The sequence below is a fragment of the Ursus arctos genome, unplaced genomic scaffold (assembly GCF_023065955.2).
Source record: "Ursus arctos isolate Adak ecotype North America unplaced genomic scaffold, UrsArc2.0 scaffold_30, whole genome shotgun sequence".
Taxonomy (NCBI): Eukaryota; Metazoa; Chordata; class Mammalia; order Carnivora; family Ursidae; genus Ursus; species Ursus arctos.
In genome coordinates this window covers 26,647,191-26,665,322 of record NW_026622986.1, presented here as the reverse complement: position 1 = coordinate 26,665,322, position 18,132 = coordinate 26,647,191, and the positions used below count along the sequence as shown (strand labels likewise).

General features: G+C 50.6%; 1 protein-coding gene across 17 annotated transcripts in view; it reads left to right on the top strand.

Moving 5' to 3' along the window:
• Window positions 1-18,132, top strand: part of CELF2 (CUGBP Elav-like family member 2) — a 556,236-nt gene that overhangs the window by 501,110 nt on the left and 36,994 nt on the right. For all 17 annotated transcript variants that reach the window (XM_044392047.3, XM_057304588.1, XM_026478623.4 and 14 more), the window contains 2 exons: window positions 1,028-1,091; window positions 12,183-12,317. In XM_044392047.3, the coding sequence (XP_044247982.2) occupies window positions 1,028-1,091; window positions 12,183-12,317 (199 nt within the window). The remainder of the gene's footprint in view (window positions 1-1,027; window positions 1,092-12,182; window positions 12,318-18,132) is intronic.

The window sequence follows — 18,132 nt, the reverse complement described above, 5'->3', positions numbered from 1 at the left end:
TCTGTGTGGTTCAGCAGTGCTCCCAATAAATTCCGAAAGCTCTTCTTAAAATCACAAATTGGTCTCGTTCTTCCTAAGCACATAGTATCACAACATTTCTCAATAATAAATTTGGTGAATTTTGCTTTTTGGTATCTGTGTACATTTGTGCATAGGGGATAAGTGTGTGCTTGCTCCTACATACAAACAATGGCTGTACTGACGTCCCTTATAGGCATGAGTAAGTCTAGGTTAACAGTATAGCTCCTAAGTTAACCTGTAATTCGCTCAGTTGGACCAATAAAGGAGCACTTTAGGACAGGAACCACATGCCTTTCCCTTGTGATACCCACCTATCCGGGGGTGAGATGTGTTTTTGAAAGCGCCCGGGAAAAATGCAGACACAGGGATGTTAACTTTTCTTTAAAAGATGCCAACATATCTGTAATGCACAGCGTCACTGAACATCACGCTAGGTACTTCTAAATTCTGACAAATTGTGTGTTCCCCTCTGTCAGTGAAGACCAGCTTCAGACGGGTGACCATTGTCTTGGTCGTGTGGTCACCGGTGTACCTGTGTGGCTGTGCACAGGTATGTGTCTGTAGTTACCGTGGCGATGTCCCTGTTGGCCCGAGAGTCCACGAATCCAGGTGCTTCCCACGGAGGATGAAGGCCACTGAATTGTCAGACCGAGGGGTGGGCCTTGACTGACAGCTGAGCTGTGGTAACCGCAAGGCTACGGAGAGCCCGCGTTAGTCACGCCACGTTGGTTCCAATAGATGTAACACCTGGTTGTTAAAAAGACTAAATTGATTGTTTTAAGGCAGCAGTGTTCCTGAGTTTCCCCGGTGTCTGTGTTTCTTAATAGAGATTAGACATTAATACGGATTTACAGCCCCAACTGAGGGAACCTTCAGTCCCTGAATAGGAAGCAGCAAGCGACTGTATACATGTACAGGAAGCTGGACGGGGCCCCCCTCGGGTTCGGAAGCTGCCACGTCCTGTCTCCACTTGGGTCTGACGGCTCGCTTTTCTCTCCCTTTGCAGCTTCTGCAGCAGGCCACCTCCTCCAGCAACCTGGGTGCGTTCAGTGGCATTCAGCAGATGGCTGGTAAGTCGCAACACATGCCTTTGCTTTGGACTGTGCTGTTGTCTGAGTGTGGGTGGCTTCAGAGGGCCAAGAAAACAAGCCGGGCCAAGCAAGAACAGAGAGCGATTAGCACCCTGTTCGCCTCCGGATTCGGGCATTACGGTTAGTGCCCACTGCTGGGGAGCTGCTCTTGCACCTCGGGCTTCTCCAGCCGTGGGAGCCAGACGGGCTGCGCAGCCCTCCGTGGTATCCTCCTGGGGTGTTGGCTGGTTTTGTTTGTTAATGGGACTGATTGCTGGGGAATTTCCAACAAGATTCCTTCTATCCAGGGCAGCCAAAATGATTGACGTCCTTCTAAAATTTTAATAAGAAGCAGTCAATAAATATTCTGCCCTCCGTCGTGAAAGGCAAGATTGCAGGCCTATCTTTGATACAGTTTGCGGTCCCCTGATAGCCATAGACAATTAACAGGGTGCCTTTTTTTCCTGCGGTACCCCAGTTGACAGAAGCTTGTATCAGAAGCTTTTATGTGCAAGTATAATCTTTGTTCTCGAGAAAATCAAAGTGGGGCTGGATTTGCAAGCTGGCTCAGAAAGGATTTCTTTGTATAATGAGCTGCGTCAGTAGTAATTGAGGTGCCGTGGTTAGTGAAAGGTCACTGGCACCTTCCAGGCTCCGACCCTGACCTCCAGGGGCCAGGGACGTCGACCCGCACAATCGGGCAGAACACAGGTGCCGTTCGCCTGCTGTGAGGAGCAGTGAGGCCGCTCTTACCAAGTGTGATTCCAGAAAGATGGGGGAGAAGGCAAGGAGAAGAACAGATTTTTGGCACATTAGAATCAAGCACCATTTGTTTTTAATGAAGGACACCCTGACTCAATGAGATGGAACTTGAAGGTACAGAATAAAAGCCAGGATTTTTTTTTCCTGTCACTATGAAAACTCTTTTTTTTTTTCTCTCTCTCTTTTTTTTTTTTTCTAAATAACTATCCTTGGTTTTGTTGGTTTGCTTGTTTCACTTTGGATCTGGAAGGACTTCTTCCTCACGTGTGTTCTGTGATCGTCAGCCCAGCCTTCCCCTGAGGCCCCACAGACTGATGGAACCTGTTGTCAGACAGGATGTACTGGCCCACGGTTAAAAAAAAAAAAAAATGCAGAATTATTCATTGGGCTTTAAATCTCCTGACACTGCCAGCTTGTTTTATTGTAATACTGCTTTTTGGTTTACTAGGAAAAAAATATATGTTAAAATGGTAAGTAGTTTGGTCTTTCAGCAGTATCTTTCCGCATACAGTTTGGGAAGCTGGCCTTGGCGCTAAGGATCACACCGAATGGTTAATTTTTGGTTCTGTGAAGGGAATTGGAGAGACAAAAGTAAAATATCCAGGGAGTTCTCTGTGTTTTAAAAAGAAAAACTCCGGAATGCAAGCTGTACAATAAATGGGAAGATTTGTCACGTTTTCAGCCATTGCAAGATTTATTTTTCCTTCGAATGGTATGGACCCGCCCAGATCCAAAATGAGGGTCTTTCCTTAGAGGAAGCCTCCGGCTCTCCCACTCGGACAGTTGAATTACGCAGAGAAGGTCACTGGGTGAAGGTCACTGGGTCCAGAGGCGACTGCCCAGCGCGTCTTCCCAGCTGGACCGAGCGCCCTGTCATATTTCATTAGATCGTGGGCCCCCCGGCCTTGCCAGCTACAGGTCAGGATGTTAGCATTTACGTGCTCTGTGTGTTCATTTAAAAACTGAGGGTATCCGGGAGTCACCTTAGAAGGGGCATGAGCAGATGGCTAATTCAAAGACATTCTGTAAATGCTCCGCGCCTTCCAAAATACCCCTCTCTTGAACCTTCAGCATACAAAATTCAGCGCACTGAGTCTGCACAAGCTGTGAAATCAAATGCCGAGCGGAGGTCCGTTACCTACCATCACCTTAAATGTTTAGAGTATCAAGAATGTCGATGTCAAGGCTCCGTCTGCTTGGCGGTTTCCAGAATGTTGGTTTCTTCATTCATAGGGAAAAATCAAGTTTCATCTTCCTATTTGAAACACTGTGGTTTGGACTATATTTTGTTTTTGCCAATAAACGCAAGTTATATCGCCTGCTCTTTCGTCTTCTCACCACGGTTGGACTTAACGTTTGTCTTTGCCAATCATCCGGACCAGTGTTATAAAGTGAACTGGTACTAGAAGTACCTCTCTGAACGAGGCTTCCCTTGGGTGCTTGGTGGCTCAGTCAGTTGAGCATCTGACTCTTGATTTCCTCTCAGGACATGATCTCAGGGTCGTGAGATCAAGCCCCGAGTTGGGCTCCGTGCTCCGTGCAGGATCTGCTTGAGATTCTCTCTTGCCCTCTGCCCCCCACCCCGCTCGCTCTCATGCTCTCTCCCTCTCTTTCTCTCTTAAATAAATCTTTAAATAAAAGGAGGCTTCCCTGATACCCCACATAATATGGGAGGGGTACCCTAAAGCCCTTCCTTCCTTCCTTTCCTCCCCCACCTCCCCAAACACTCCCAGGCCATCAGGCCCCAAGAGGAACTCAGCCCGGCTCTGCTGAAAGCTGCACCTGACTATTTTTGAGTGGATGGGTGAATATATTTATAAATGGACAAATGCAAATTGGTGTTTTGGATACATTCCCAGGGGAGCTTAAGTTAAACGTGCTGTTTTTTCCATTGAGAAATTTGACTTTAGTCTTACGTCCAAGCCAAGAAAACATTATATAAATTAATGACAGTATCTTCATGGTTGAGTTGTCAAGGATTTGGCAGTAGTTGGTACAATATCAAACACGTGACCGAGCGCATGGTCCCTGACTTCCAGTGGAAGCGACAGGAAGAAATCCAAGAGGCCATTTATGCCCAGTCCCACCTGAGGTTAAAATGCTTGCTGAGGGATTGAGGCTGGGGCACAGTTCACATGGGCACCTCCATGATTCAAATGCAGTTTTTATGTCTTACGGGATCATAAAATAAACTCAGCTTGTAAAGTTCACGCAGTCCGGCTTGGAACACTCTCACCAAAGAGAGAGAAACATCATTTCAGAAACCAGCAATAATTTTTGATGAACAAGTCTCAAAATATAACAGTCTGTCCTTCAGGAGTTTGGTGTTTATCACTAAAGTCTAAACCGTCTCATTGGAATGAGTAAAATGCTTTCTGGTTGAGCAGAAAATAAAGGCAAAAAAAGAAAGAAAAAGAAATTTTCGATGACAAGTCATGAAGTATTTGTCTCAATAAAATGGAATGAGGCATCAACTATATTTATTTCCCCAAAATAATTTACCGTTTCCCTTTCAAACTAAAAATAACTTCCCATGTGTTTCGTGATTTTATAGAAAGGAACCTTTACTGAGTATGGAATTTAAGGGCAGAAACTAGATTAGGCTCAAATCTTTAGGAGCTGAATGCTTTCCCGTATACTTTCTGCACATCCTTAAAGTTGATGGACTTTATTTCCCCCCTTAAAACCTCTAAGAAAAACTTGTCCATCTCTCACCCAACTGTGATGTTTGTCCCACAAATTTCTGAAATCCCAGAAACTTTGGGCTGAGAGTCTGGATTTTTTTTTTTCCTGAAGAAGAAGAAATTAGGGAAAAGTGACTTTTCGGTCATTAATTTCTTTTATAACCGCCGTCCTCTCGGAAGAGCCTCGCGTTGGATAGCAGAGGTCATATTCACAATTCCGGTTTTAACAGCGCTCCTTGAAATCGGCCACAGTTGACCCTCACGGCAGCCAAGGACAAAACCTGCGCGTCGTTATACATTGCAGTTGAAAAACTGACGTAGAAAAATGTTCGATAATAAGGCTGTGAGACCGCAGCAGCAGACAGGGCTCGGGACGCACTGAGCTGCAGAGCTCCAGGGAAGCTACCAGCACTGGCATCCCGCGTCCCAAATGGGGCGGCCGACGAGTTCGAGGGTCACTAACAAATTTGCCCCAAGTCACTGCGCCAGGAAGGGGCAGGTCCGAACCCCGAGCTCCGCAGGGCCCCGAAGCCTGCACAGGGGCGCTCCATGGCTCAGCAAATGCAGATGTGTTCGCACAAACACAGGCTGCAGTGACCTTCCCCTGCAAACCGTTTCACGGGCCAAATAACAAATCCAAGCCATAGGTCAGTCGTAGAGAGCGCGCCAGCACGGTGCAGACGGAGACACGTCCCTTCATTCTGGAAGGCATCTCACATGTGTTCAGAGTGGGCTGTTTCTTGTTAGGGCAGTTTTGGGGGTTTTTTTCTGGCACGCGGAAGTGTTATTAAAGAAATTAAAGATGTTCAGAGCTCCAAGGAAGGAGAGTTTATCTGTTGATTGACAGAGGTACAACCAAAAAGAGTTTGTCTGTTGACAGACGAGACAACACTGCCGCATTTCGCATAGTCAGCAAAGCTGGTAGGAACTCCCTTCCAGAATGTCTGGCCTACGTTTTGAAAAGTAACAGTGAAAGTGTACAGCATAGTGCTTTCCCGAAAACAGCAGAACTTCATCCGTGTGTGATCCTGTCCCCAGAGAGGGCCATCCTGGAGCGGCTGCGACACGTGGCGCGGGGGGGGAGACGTCTGTAGACGCCAGTGCAGGGTGGGAGGGCTGAGGGTCTTCGTGCTCGGAGGCACCTGCCTGGTGAGGTGTGGGCTCTGCATTCGCGAAGATCACTGGGCCTTCCCCGGAGTGGAGCCTCCCACCCTCTCACCGCAGAGGCTTCCTGCGAATGTGCTAATAGGCCTTATGAGAACATTCCATAACCACCCATCTGTCACTTTTTAACAGACCTGATTGGCAAGCACTTGTAGCAACTGACATCTGTTCTTGCTTATTGATATGCAGATTTATGGTAATTGCTATGAACAATAAGACACAAAATTACCTAAGGTGAACATTAAATTAAATTTTCATGCCCTTCTCCTTATAAATAATTTTTTTAAATCTTAAATTTCAAGTAGGCATATTGCACATCTGTTTTGTACATCATTTCTTCGTCTGGAGAAAGATTTTTCTTTTCCCAAGTAATGAATGAAAAGTTGAATGCCTATATTCCGCCCCCCCCCCTTTTTTTTTTTTTTACCATCTTGGTCTTGGCATGCTGTGGGAGTTCATAAAATGTATTTAAATGTTTTGTATTTCTAGTCACCCAGATTGTTGCCCCTGGTTTGTGTGGCACCCCTCAGAGCAGAGTGCTTGGTGAGGTTAAAAGTGGTTGCTTTTCTTGGGAGACAGCCGTTCCCCAGGCTTAAGCTGGCTCCCTGGTGAGGCCGCTCCGAAGGGCGCCCCCTCCAGGTCGCTGTGTAGGCATGACAGAGAGGACGACCGGTGGGCAGACGACCTGGAGAGTCCATGAAGGGAGCTGGGAGAGGGAGGAACAAGGTGGCTCACACACCCCAAAGACACAAGAAAACGACAGGAAACAATAGAAGTGGGGCTGCAGAGAGCCCCGTGAGATGGCCTGCAGCCAGGGCCACCTGTGTTGGCTGGGCCCAGAGGAGGCAAGAATCCAGGGGGGAGAGGATTCAAGCCTCCGGAGCAGGCCAGTGTGCCTGAGTGTCAAATACTTGACGTCAGAAAGCCAGAGGTGCCGCAGATGGTCTGGTGTGGTTGAAGAGGGAGAGGGTTGAGGGCATGTAGCTATGGGGCTGCTTTCCCTACTCCGGGCAGGTGCCTTTTCTGGAAGCAGCAGGGGCCCCCGAGGACCTTCCCTCAGTAGGACTGATAGTATGTGTGATGTCCACACTGGCTATGGGAGCACAGGAGGGGGCAGGAAGAGCCAAACATCCACCACCTGGCTTGTGCGCTGTTGGCAAGGAAGGGTCCAGATCCCTGTGCCCTGGGGGAACTTGTCGGGCGCTCAGTGTACCCCAGGACTGGCCCTGTGACATGAGTGGTGTGCCAGCAGCATTGAGAAGGCCCTTGCCACTCATGGGAGGCTGTCTTCCTGGAGCGACACACTAGAGGACGAGCCTCGGCTCTCCGTCGGGCTGGACAGAAGTCCACGCCGCGGGGAACAGGAGCCTCGTTGCCCCGTGGCCAGCCCACAGTGAGCCCTGCAGAGGGGGGTGACCCGCTGCCTTAGGCTCCTGGCCCGCCTCAGTGTGAGTGCCCCTTGGGATCAGCCTCAGCCGGAAAGTTCTAGGAGAGTCTCTGGCTCATTTGGCTTCTTTGCGCAGTCTTGTTTGTGCGTTCGTCTTTGTTCTAAACGGAAGCTAGAGCTGTTTCTGTCCCGGTTTCCCTCCTCCGCACAGTCAATTCCGAGCCCTGAGCTCCTCGGATCTCCCACTCCACCCCGCGTCACGGCCGCTGCCCGAGCCAGGCCCTCCGCTCGTTGATTTTCTACCAGAACCCATGCCTCTTGGTAGGAGGGAGCTTCTTCACCTCAAAGATCTGTCACCAGGAACGTGGTGCCCATGCCACACATGCTTTTTCATACGCTTTCAGGGAGTTCCCAGCCCCCTGCCCCCTTGGTGGACGAAGGTTAGGGACCCGGAGCAAAGCTGAGCAGTGAGTGCATGGACGGGAGGGACACAGCCCTGCGACTGCTCGGGACTCATGAGAAAGAGGTCACGGCCCATTTGTTCCCCGAGGAATCCAGAACCAGTGGTCTCTTATGTTAGGGATTCTGGTAATGGATGGAAAAGGAAATCACATTAAGAAATTAAAGGATCGATTCTGCGATGTAGAGAGAAAGATGCAGGACACAGGTGTGACACGGTTTCTGGTTAACTCCGTTCTCAGCTCCCACTGGAGACCATACACCCCGGGCCCTGCTCCCTGGGACCTGAGCCCTGAACCGAGCAGGGAGGCTGAGGAGGCTGCCCGTCATATCCTGGGGGTCCAGCAAGCGGGACTCAGGCTCAGCCACCTCCCTGCAGCTTCCCTCCGTGTGTGCGTGCCGTTGGACGCGCACGGGGCCACTGCAGGCCAGTGGTCAACGTGGACTTGGAGTGCCCCAGGCACGCTTCCTTTGGAAGCCCTGTGTCCCACCACCCCTTCCCTCCTCCGCCCCATCCCCCCTCAACTCCAAGGTGCAGAGTTGAGTGAAGTAAGTGGATACAAAGACCCTGAGGAGGGGGCGGGGAGAGGAGCTGCGGATGGAACCACAAGGACAGAAGGAGCCCGCGTGGGGAGGCGGCGGTGGCAGGGAGAGGCCGGGCTCGTGGTGAGCGACAGCGGAAGGTTCCTCCGCTTCCCCAGGGCTGCGCCTCTCCGGGCCTCTGTTTTCTCTGCCTGTAGCGTGTGGAGGGTCACACAGGTTTGTCACGAACACTAAGGGAGCGCGTAAGCATGAGGAGCGTGCCCGGCACGTGCGTGCTTCTCAGCACCATTACCGCGGTCGAGGCCGTGTCGCGGCGATGTTCAGCTGGAAGGGCTTCCTCCGTTGGCTTCCTCCGCGCTAGGCGCTGTGCTTCGAGCTTGGCGTGTTGCCAAAGCATTGAACCTCTCAACCCTCCAGAGGGGCGTTGTGTTTTGGTCCCACTGCACATGTGGGGGATCTGAGGTGCACACAGTGGGGCCAGTCTGCTCAGGGCAACAGGTGGTCAGGAATTAAACCCATGTGTCTGAGAGCGGGGCATGCACGCCTCTTGACCAGCCCACACCGCCTCTGGGAAATAGTGGCTCTTGTCTCCAGCAGGGAAGGCTGTGCAGCCCAGGCCACACAGGACAGGCCGGAAAGCAGAAGGTGGGGGGGTCCTCCCAGAAGGCTGGGAACTGGTCCTCACTCCAGAAAGTGGGCAAGGAAGCCGCCCTGTCCACCTACCACCTGGACCTGTTGAGCATGCGCTTCTCGGTGGGGCGGGGGGTGTGAACCTCCCAGGGTCAGCACCCAGGACCAGGAAAAGACTAGAATGGAAGGAATGGCACGGTCCTCCACGGGGGAGCCCCTGTCTCCTTCAGCTGCCCAGTGCTTTCCTCTGCTCCTCTCATCCCAGCCGACTACTGACAATGAGCTTCCGAGTGTGGGCCTATTTCCAGAAACACACAAAGGAGGATTACCCTCCGGTCCCTGGCTTCTCCTTGCTCCGATATACAGCAACTTTCTTCGGGGTAGACACGGTCTTGTCTTCCACCTCGTCCTCCATACAGTGCCGAGAGGCTGGCCTGGCACGGCCTTCAGTATCTGCTGAATGGATAGACAGACGGATGGATGGATGGGTGGATAGACAGGTGGGTAGATAGGTGGATGAAGGAATGAATGGATGGATGGATGTACAGGTAGGCGGAAAGACAGACGGATGAGCAGATGGACACGCGTGGGTCCTCCTGCCCGCTGCATCTCTGCATCTAATCCTTCCCCTCTTCCTTTTCCCCCAAGCCCCCCAGATGCTGGCCCTCACAGTGACCTCTCCCCACTCTCCCTCTCTGCTTCCTTGGGCCCATGTTTTTCCTTTCCTTGCAGTGTGATCATTGAACACAGTTGCCCCCCGCCCCATGGTGGTACCCCAGAGCTGAGGTCCCTCTGCCTGGCCTTTCTGGGTGGAGGCAGGGAAAGGTGGAATAGGACGGCAGGCTCCCTTGGATGGCGACACGTGGGAGGAAGGGCAGAGGGGAGCCAGAGGGTGACACACCAGGCCTCGGCCCTGGATGTGCCAGCAGAGAGGACAGTGGAATAGAAAACCAGGGTGTTGTCAGCTGGGCTCCAGCAACGCCAGTGGTGAGATAAGGAAGACGCATAGTTCTAATAAATATTTGGAGAATGGATTAATGACAATTGAGGGAAACAGTCAATAGAGAAAGCTGTTATAAATACTGAAGGACGAACGGTGGAGAAAACTGCAACTCAGCTGGGTCTGTGGATGGCCCTCTTTATTGCGGTTCATGAAAATTTCATACCGCTTGATACCCCATCCCTTCTTCCTGCATAGATTCACCCATCGCCTGCTATGTGTCCAGCTGTGTGTCTGTCTGTCTGCATAGGTGGACAGACAGAATCTTAGTCCTCAGAGAGTTCGTATCTGGTTGAGGGTAAGAGATCTCTACACGTAAGGTCACGGTAAGATGTGGTGAATGCCACGAGTCACATTAGTGACTTTGCCGCTAGCACACAGAAGGGCTTGAATGTAGACTCTCGGTCTTCTTCAGAGGGAGGCCGTGCGGGGCGGCAGGAGCGCCTCCCCAGACTCGGGTCCACGACCGTCAGCCTCGGCCCAGGACCTGAGTCTCTGACCCGAATGACGGGATACGTTCCCGCCACGCACCGTGGCCCGCACAGGCCAGGTCAGAGGAGCTGTCTTGGAGGCCCTCTGACCCGAACCAGGAGAAGGGCTCTGCTTACCGTTAACTCGTTTCGGGGCTGAACCGTCCCCCTGTCAGCACAGCTGAGTGTTGGTGACGTAGTCTGGTTATGCGGTTTATGCCATTAAAGCAGTAGAGTGACTGTTAGTCACAAGAGGGCCAAGAAGGGACAGATGGGTCCAAGTGAACATACCTCACCCCCAACATCACTCGAAGCCTGGCCCTGTCCGCACACGCAGGTGTGAAGTGCGTTCGGGCTCCTGTAGGAGCTGAGCCCCTTGCTGGTCCAGGTGGGCCTGCCCTGAGGCCAGGCAGCTCCCGTGCCTCCCCCATTTGCCTCAAGTACCTCAGAAAAATAAGACCAAGCTTCCTCAAGTTCCACGTCCTCATAGACATGACCCTGTCTGCCCCTTGAGCAGGGGGAGGGGGAGAGAGCTTTGTTCCCAGTTGCACTGACTGGACAATACAGGGTTGGTGAGGTGTGCACTTTCCTCACAGAAGTTAACAGGAACCCACAAATACCTGCGTGCTGCTTCTAAGCAGCCCCAGGCCCTAAGTGGATTTTGAAAAACAGGTGTTTGGCTTTCAGCCTAAGTCAAGAAGGCTGGATGTCTCCTGGAAGAAGACAGTGTCGTTTTGAGCAAAATGAGGAACGATTTCGCAGCAAAGACATCAGGAACTCTTTTCTGAGTAGAAGTGGGTTGTGACTGAGGCAGCTGGGCTGGAGGAGCAGGATAAGTGAGCCTAGCAGCCGTGCTCTGAGCCATGCTTAGGTGGAGGGCTCCATGCCCGTGGCTGGGGGCTTTCCCAGGTATGTTGCTAGAATATTCTCTCACCATTCCATTCACCATCACCCCCAGCCTGCTTCTTGAATGGACTTTAGTGTGAAGTGAATCATGGACAAAGACTGAATGTTCAGAGACCCTTGGGCTGAGAAACAGAGGTGGGAGGCGATGCGGGCACCACCCCTGAGCTACCCTGCCCAGGCCAGGCAGCCTCCCCGTGACCGGTGACACCCCTAGATCCCAGCTGATCCCACCCTCGTGTTCTTGCGAAGTTTCACTTCTCCCTGCTCTTCTTTTCTTCATTTTCACTAGCCAGTGGTCCGTTCTAGTTAAACACGGTCCTGCTTTAAAACACAAAAATGCAAATACAAGCGCTTGATGAATAAAAATAGGACAGTGCTGCCGTTTTTATTCATTCATTTTTTTATTCATCGGATGTTTTGTGAGTTCCTACCGTGGTCACATTTTAGAGTTCACGTTTACAGTAAGTGTGGAGAGGACATCGGTGGCAGTAATGACAGTGAGGGTCGCTAACACCGGTGTTGACCTGTGCCCGTCCCGGTGCCGAGCGAGTGGCGTTCTTCATCTCGTTTAATCTGCACATGGCCCGTGGAGGTGAGAAGCAGTGAGCAGTGCCACCCGCTAAGCAGGAAACGAAGAGGGGAAGCAATTTGCCCGGAGTCCCACAGCTGGGAAAGTGGCAGAGCCAGGAAGCCACGGCAGCTCGAGTTCAGAGCAGGGCTCTTAACCTCCCCGGGGCTACCGAGGGGCTCCCCCGGTGGCCCGTCCTGCCGCCGCCCAGCCCCGGCTCACGGTTTCCTGACAGCTGCATGGCCGGTGCACACGCGGACTCTTCTCGTCTTTCCCGCTGATCGCTGCAGCCCCGGGCGCGGGCAGTCGGGATGCGCCCTGGGTGAGGACAGGCAGCCGGGCACACAGTAGGCGGCTCCGCTGGGAAGCGTGGTGGCGCCCGAGTCCCCGAGGCAGCTGGGCAGAGCATGCCGTCGCAGGGCCTGCTGCCCGGGGCCCCGGCTCTCGTCGTCGGCCCTCGTGTTTGGAGCCCGGCCCAGCAGGCCTCTTGCTGACACACGTTTCTCTTCCCTCCGCAGGCATGAATGCTCTGCAGTTACAGAACCTGGCAACGCTGGCGGCGGCCGCAGCCGCGGCCCAGACCTCAGCCACCACCACCAATGCAAACCCTCTGTCCACCACGAGCAGCGCCCTCGGAGCCCTCACCAGTCCCGGTAAGGGGGTGCCCCCCCTCTGGGACCGCGGGGAGGATCGCGCCCAGGGTGGGCTGCAGGTGTCAGGGCCAGGGGGGCGCGCCCTGGGCGTGGGGGGTGGGGCTGGATCCGTGTGAAGTTTCCTAAAGACGCGGAGCGCGGTTGCCTGTGGGTTTGATTGTCTGAGGCAGACAAAGAAGAGAGTGCTCTGGGGGGGCCGTCTCCACCGTGCTCCCGCTCACCCCGCGTAGCGGCCGGGCGGTCCGGTCAGCTTCCAGCGGGCGCCCGCAGGAAGGGCCTCCCTCTCTGCCTCCTGTTTGTTCAGCCGTCTTTGTTGTGGTCCTTAGCAGTTCAAGAACTCTCTGTTGCATCTCAAAATCCCTAATTATTCCAGCGTTCTGTTTCACAGCCGCTCCGTCCTGCCCCTGCCCGTTTGCTTTCAAAACCCGCGGTCTACAGAGGACCATCCTTGTTGTTGGCTCCCGGTCGCCTTCTGGGCGATGCAATTTAAAGTCTCTCTCCTCGGAAATGTTGTCGCCTTATTCAAAAGCAGATGCCATTTTTCTTTTCATCCGAGCCAGACATAATGTGGTTGCTTAGATACCATGATTTGTGTCTTAAAAACTGTTTTGCTGGCTTTTCTTCCTCTCTGAATGTTCTAGGCCTTGATAGATGAGCTTCCCCGCCCACCCCGGGTGCATGGGGGAGGACGGTTGGGCGCTGGCCGGGCTCCCTCCCAGCTCTGCAAAGCCCACAGGCCTCTGCCAGCTCCGCCCAGAACACTGGAGGGATGTGGAAGAAGTTCCAGTGGGCTAGCGCGGGGCTTGCTCTCAGGAGACCCCAAAATATGCACAGCCCACGGCGGGCCGGCTTTCTTAAGTCTTTTGACCATGGGAAGCGGGGGAGCCTGTGCACCCCTCGAAAGCCACAGCCTCTGGCTTGGTGATGAAACACTGGGTGTCACACACATTTCCCCGAGTCCGGTCTGCAGAGACACGTCTCAGGGACATTTACGAGAGGCCAGGGAACTCGTCTTCCACGCCCTGTCCTCTCCCAGCTGTAGCGCAGAACTGTGTTGACTTCGTTCTCTAAAACGTCTTCCAAAATGTACCGTTACTATATGCAGGCCTCGTTTGGTGCAGTAGATGGTATTTCCAAAAAATCAACTTTCAGCTGTTTTTTATCCCCCCCAGCAAATTAAGTCACAACTCTAATGCAGTAGATAAATTTATTACTTAAATAATCCTCCAGTGACCCTGTTTGAGAAATAGACATCTTTCAGGGCGCCTGGGTGGCTCAGTAGGTTAAGTGTCTGCCTTCAGCTCAGGTCATGATCCCAGGGTCCTGGGGTCGAGCCCCGTGTCCTCTGGCTCCCTGTTCAGCGGGGAGCCTGCTTCTCTCTCTCCCTCTGCTGCTCCCCCTGCTTGTGCTCTCTCTCTCTGTCAAATAAATAAAATCTTTAAAAAAAAAAAAATAGCCATCTTTGACGTAAACTCCCCTTTATAAAAATAGTTGTGACTTTTCTTAAAAGCGAATTAAACATTTGACCTCACTGATTTCCTTGTTTTATAAATCAGATTGAAAAGCATTTCCTTAAATAAGGATGTTTATCTTCCCTATGAGGACTGTGGAATGATTACATTGAAAGAGCACAAAGTATCATACACACATTTTATTGTATCTTTAGTCAAAAGCTGATATTTTTAACTCTGTTTTACTTGGAGAGAAAAAAAGTCATTTATAATCTGATTGCTTTTTATTTGCTTATATAAAAATAAAGAGGATTAGCTGTTTAAAAAAAAAGAAAACAATGTTAGCTGTATTTGGCAAAAGTGAATTATTATAATTTTTCCAACCTTGGTCTTCATCTCCTCTTCCTTTTATCAAGAGTAACCAGCAGAAACTGACCATGTCATTGACAGTAAGGTGGAGAAAAAAAGAAAACTTTTCCTTAAATGGCAAGGAGACTTTTAGCCCACAGTTTGGACCACCAGCCCTTAAAGTCTGTAACTTTGATATATTTGGTATTGTAGTGACATAAAAATTGTTCTGCCATCCCAGAGACGGACCATTATCATAAGTGGACATTTTGGCTAATGGTATGTGGCCTACTGTTTGCTTGTGAGAGTTCATTTGACTTTATTAAAATATGTTCTCTCATTGTGATATTTGGGCTCAAATGTGCCTGGCTCCGGGGAATCAGAACTAATATTTGAACATTTCATTCTTTAAAAGAAGACGTGTCAGTTTAAGAAGTCAAATGCAAACAGGACATGAGTTGGTGTAGACAGCGGAGTTGACAGATAACAGCTCCAAGGGGCTGTCTGGTGTCCAGCACTGGCCCTGCGGGGGGGCCGGGGAAGCACAGCAGACATGCTCCCTGCTCTCAAGTGTCTTGCACTAGGTTAGGGATCTCAGACAGTCAGCAGTCAGCACGCCTCGTATGTGCCCCACGGTGCTGGGAAGACATACCGGACAGACTGGTGGAGAGTGAAGGCGGTGAGAGGGGCCACATGGTTAACTGGGGGAGGGGCATTCAGGTGAAGACGGAGCAAGCGAGAAGGTGGGAAGGAAGTGGCGCCATGGCTCACCAGCAAGGAAGCCATGGCGGGGGGGGGCAGCGAGGAGGGGGGCCGCCACGTCCCTGGATCCACGCACACTCCATCCAGTGGGGTCAGTGGCTCAAATACACTGGAACCTTCTTCCAGTGGGGGTTACTCAGACAGCTGAGGAAGATGGCCTATGTGTTTGAGGAACTTTAAACACATTTGACCATTTTCAAGTTTTTCCTGAGCTCTTACTGAAAGGGAAATTGCGTCCTGAGATCTGTTTTCCTCCTTCTCCCCATAGCAAAGTGTCCTTACCTTTGAGGTAAGGCGTTCTGCCTTTCCATAAATTCTGCTGAGGTACCATAGAAAGTGGTTTTTCTCCTCTCTGTTGAGCAATGCTTTGCATAATAGCTGAAAGTATTTCATTAGAATCCTGAAGTGTAGCAGCACGATTTTAAATCTACATTTCAATTATTTTTCTTAAGCGTAACTAAAAAAATCTGGCATTTAAGTGAAAGTAAATTATTTGTCTAATTTCCATCAGGGACTTTTTCAAAGTCACAGAAAATGTGGTTGGTAGGATTCATGACCCTCCTCTTCATCAAAGCAATTTCCTGTGAAATAGAAGGGGGATGAAGTAGTTCCCAAGGCCAATGCCATTATTTATTTTTAAATAATAGAAAACAGGACCTGCCATCTTTGTACCACTAAGGATCCGGTCCATCTGTGAAATGCCCTGATGCCCCTTCGCATGGCTCCCACACAGGCCCTGGCTTTACCCTGTTTTTAAAGATGTCCCCTACACTTCTGACCAATCCATCTTGAAAGGGACAAGTCAATCCCCCAAACTATTAATTTTTTTAATAATTGTGAATTTATCATTTCAGTTTTGCATACCCAGGCATAGTCTCCTTACAGCATTATTATAAATGATTTTAAACAGTCCATGCTTTAAAACATGAAAGATTAAGCTTTAATTTTTGTTAAAAAAAAAAAAAATCCCCTTAGGCAATAAATAGGTTCCTTTGTCTCATGGCCTTGAAATAAAAATTAAAATAGTTTAAATTGCCCAGGGTTAGAATAAGTGTTTCATGCAATTATCAGATGGTAGTGAATAAAATTAGAAATTAAATCATGAAAGAATAAAAACCAGGTAAATGCATATTATGCCTTTTATGGGTTTCTCACGGGTCTTTTGAAGCCTAATTTAATCGTGTTTCTTGTCTTTTATTTTGATATGATAATTCTTCCTGTGTTTACTTCATTCTCCTATTTAATTAATTCTTGGGTCATTTCTTCTCCAAATTTTGAACCTGTTTTTGAGGAATGTGTCTCTGTGTTGGTATAAAGGAGAAATTGTCTACGTGTGCGGTGAGGTCTTAAAGAAAGATGATAATATTGGTCTTCTCCCCGGCTCGTGGATTTGTTGTTTCTGCCTGTTGATTTTGAGGGCTTGGGAGGGAGCATTATCCTTACCACACAGGCACACGTCTGGCACTTTCTGTCTCAAACGTAATATTGCGTTCATGCCCGTTATGCCTCTGACCGCCTTCGTTTTTTTTTTTAAGATGTTTTAAAATTCTCCAAATGCTTCCGTAAGTGCACTCAATCAAGTGCACACTTCAAGATAACAGATAATTTCTTTCGATAGTATTTAAGGCACTTTAAAGTGTTGGGATTTTTTCCGTTCCCACCGTCGGCTTTTCACATAGTTCTCCCTTTAGGTCGAGGTGATATTTTGATCTCCCTGTCTTCAAGAGGTCGCCTGCCCCCTTGAAGGCCGTGATGGACACAGTCCCGAGGAAACGGCGGCCCCTCCGTGGGGGCTGTTTGAGGTTCACGGAGAGATCCTTCTCACGCGGCGCCCTAACGCACGTGCGCCTCGCTCAGGCCACGTCGCCCTCCGCGCACGCGCGCTGGTCAGCGAAGGCAGGAGCCCTGTCGGCTGTCCAGGGTGCTCCTGCCTTGACCTGCGTCTCTGACCCCCCCGTTTTCCTCCAGACGCTCCTCTTTCTTCATTGCTTGTTACCAAAGAAGAGCCTCAAAAACCAGTCAGTTTTCCCCATCATTAGCCACACTTTTTAAGTGTTTTAGTCAGAAAGGTTGTTAAAATTAGCTATTTATTTGTGGGGTTGAATCTAACCGCCTTACACCCTATTGCTCTGGAAAGAGAACTGACAATCCCATCCTTTGCTCACTTCCTGCAGCTCTCAAGACTTTTTTTTTCTAGAAGGTTTCCATGTGTTAACTTGCTCCTGACATTACAGGGATCCCTTTATTTTCATTGACGTTAATGGAGTTGAACATGATGTAAAAGCTCCATAAATAAAATGTCGCCATAGTAACTATGATTTCCGGATATATTTTTTCATCCATTCCGCACATATTTGCTGAACGTCTCCTGTGCACCTGGGACTGTTCTAGGCGTTTGAAACCCATCACGGTGGACCACGCAGACAAAAATCCCCGCCCTCGTCTACTTTATATTCTAACATTAGTTCTTCAGAAAGCCACATGTCCGCTATGGTCAGGTGTTTGGTGAGCCTTGAAATATAAACTGTAACACTGACGCCCTTTACTAAACCATAACTGGTGCCTTTGGTTACATTCTGTTAAAATTTTGCGAATTAGACCAAAGCGGGGAAGGGAGGAATCTTCTTCCTCGGCTTTCTCCCTCTTCCGTAAGCGTTGCCCGTTGTTCAGCACCTTTAACACAGCAAGGAGCCCTGACAAGGTGCGCACCCCTAGAGCAGATGCGGCCGGCGGTGGGGGTCCAGATAGGAAGTGTACGCACGTCTGCTCTCTGGCTGCTCAACAGAAGCATTTTTTGAAAAGTGAATGATTTCCAAAGTTCTTAGGCACTCAAAACCGATTTGGGGGAAGAAAAAGTAACTGGGAGCAGTCTGTCTAGTAAGTGGTTCTTTATTTGGCGTTGGTCATCCTGGTTCTAGGGTTTAAAAACAAACCAAAAGACACGTAAATGCCTCCCAGCTGGGGGAGTGGCGCTGGCCTCAGCGAGTGCTGGGGGTTTGGATGTGGAATCCCCCGACGTTTCACTTAGCTCCAAGAAAATGACAAGTCTGTGGGGCCACGTCGGCAGCTCATTCCCGAAGTCATCCTGGCGCCGCGAGCGACCGGAGGGCCCTCCGCTGTTGCTCTCAGAGCAGCCGTGCACGGTCGGCGGGCAGCCCGCGCCGCTGGTGACGTGCCCCCGACCTGGGGCAGACTGCCGTCTCCAACAGTCCTGAGCTGATCCAGGGCTTCCGAAAGCTGCCCGGCTGAGGGGT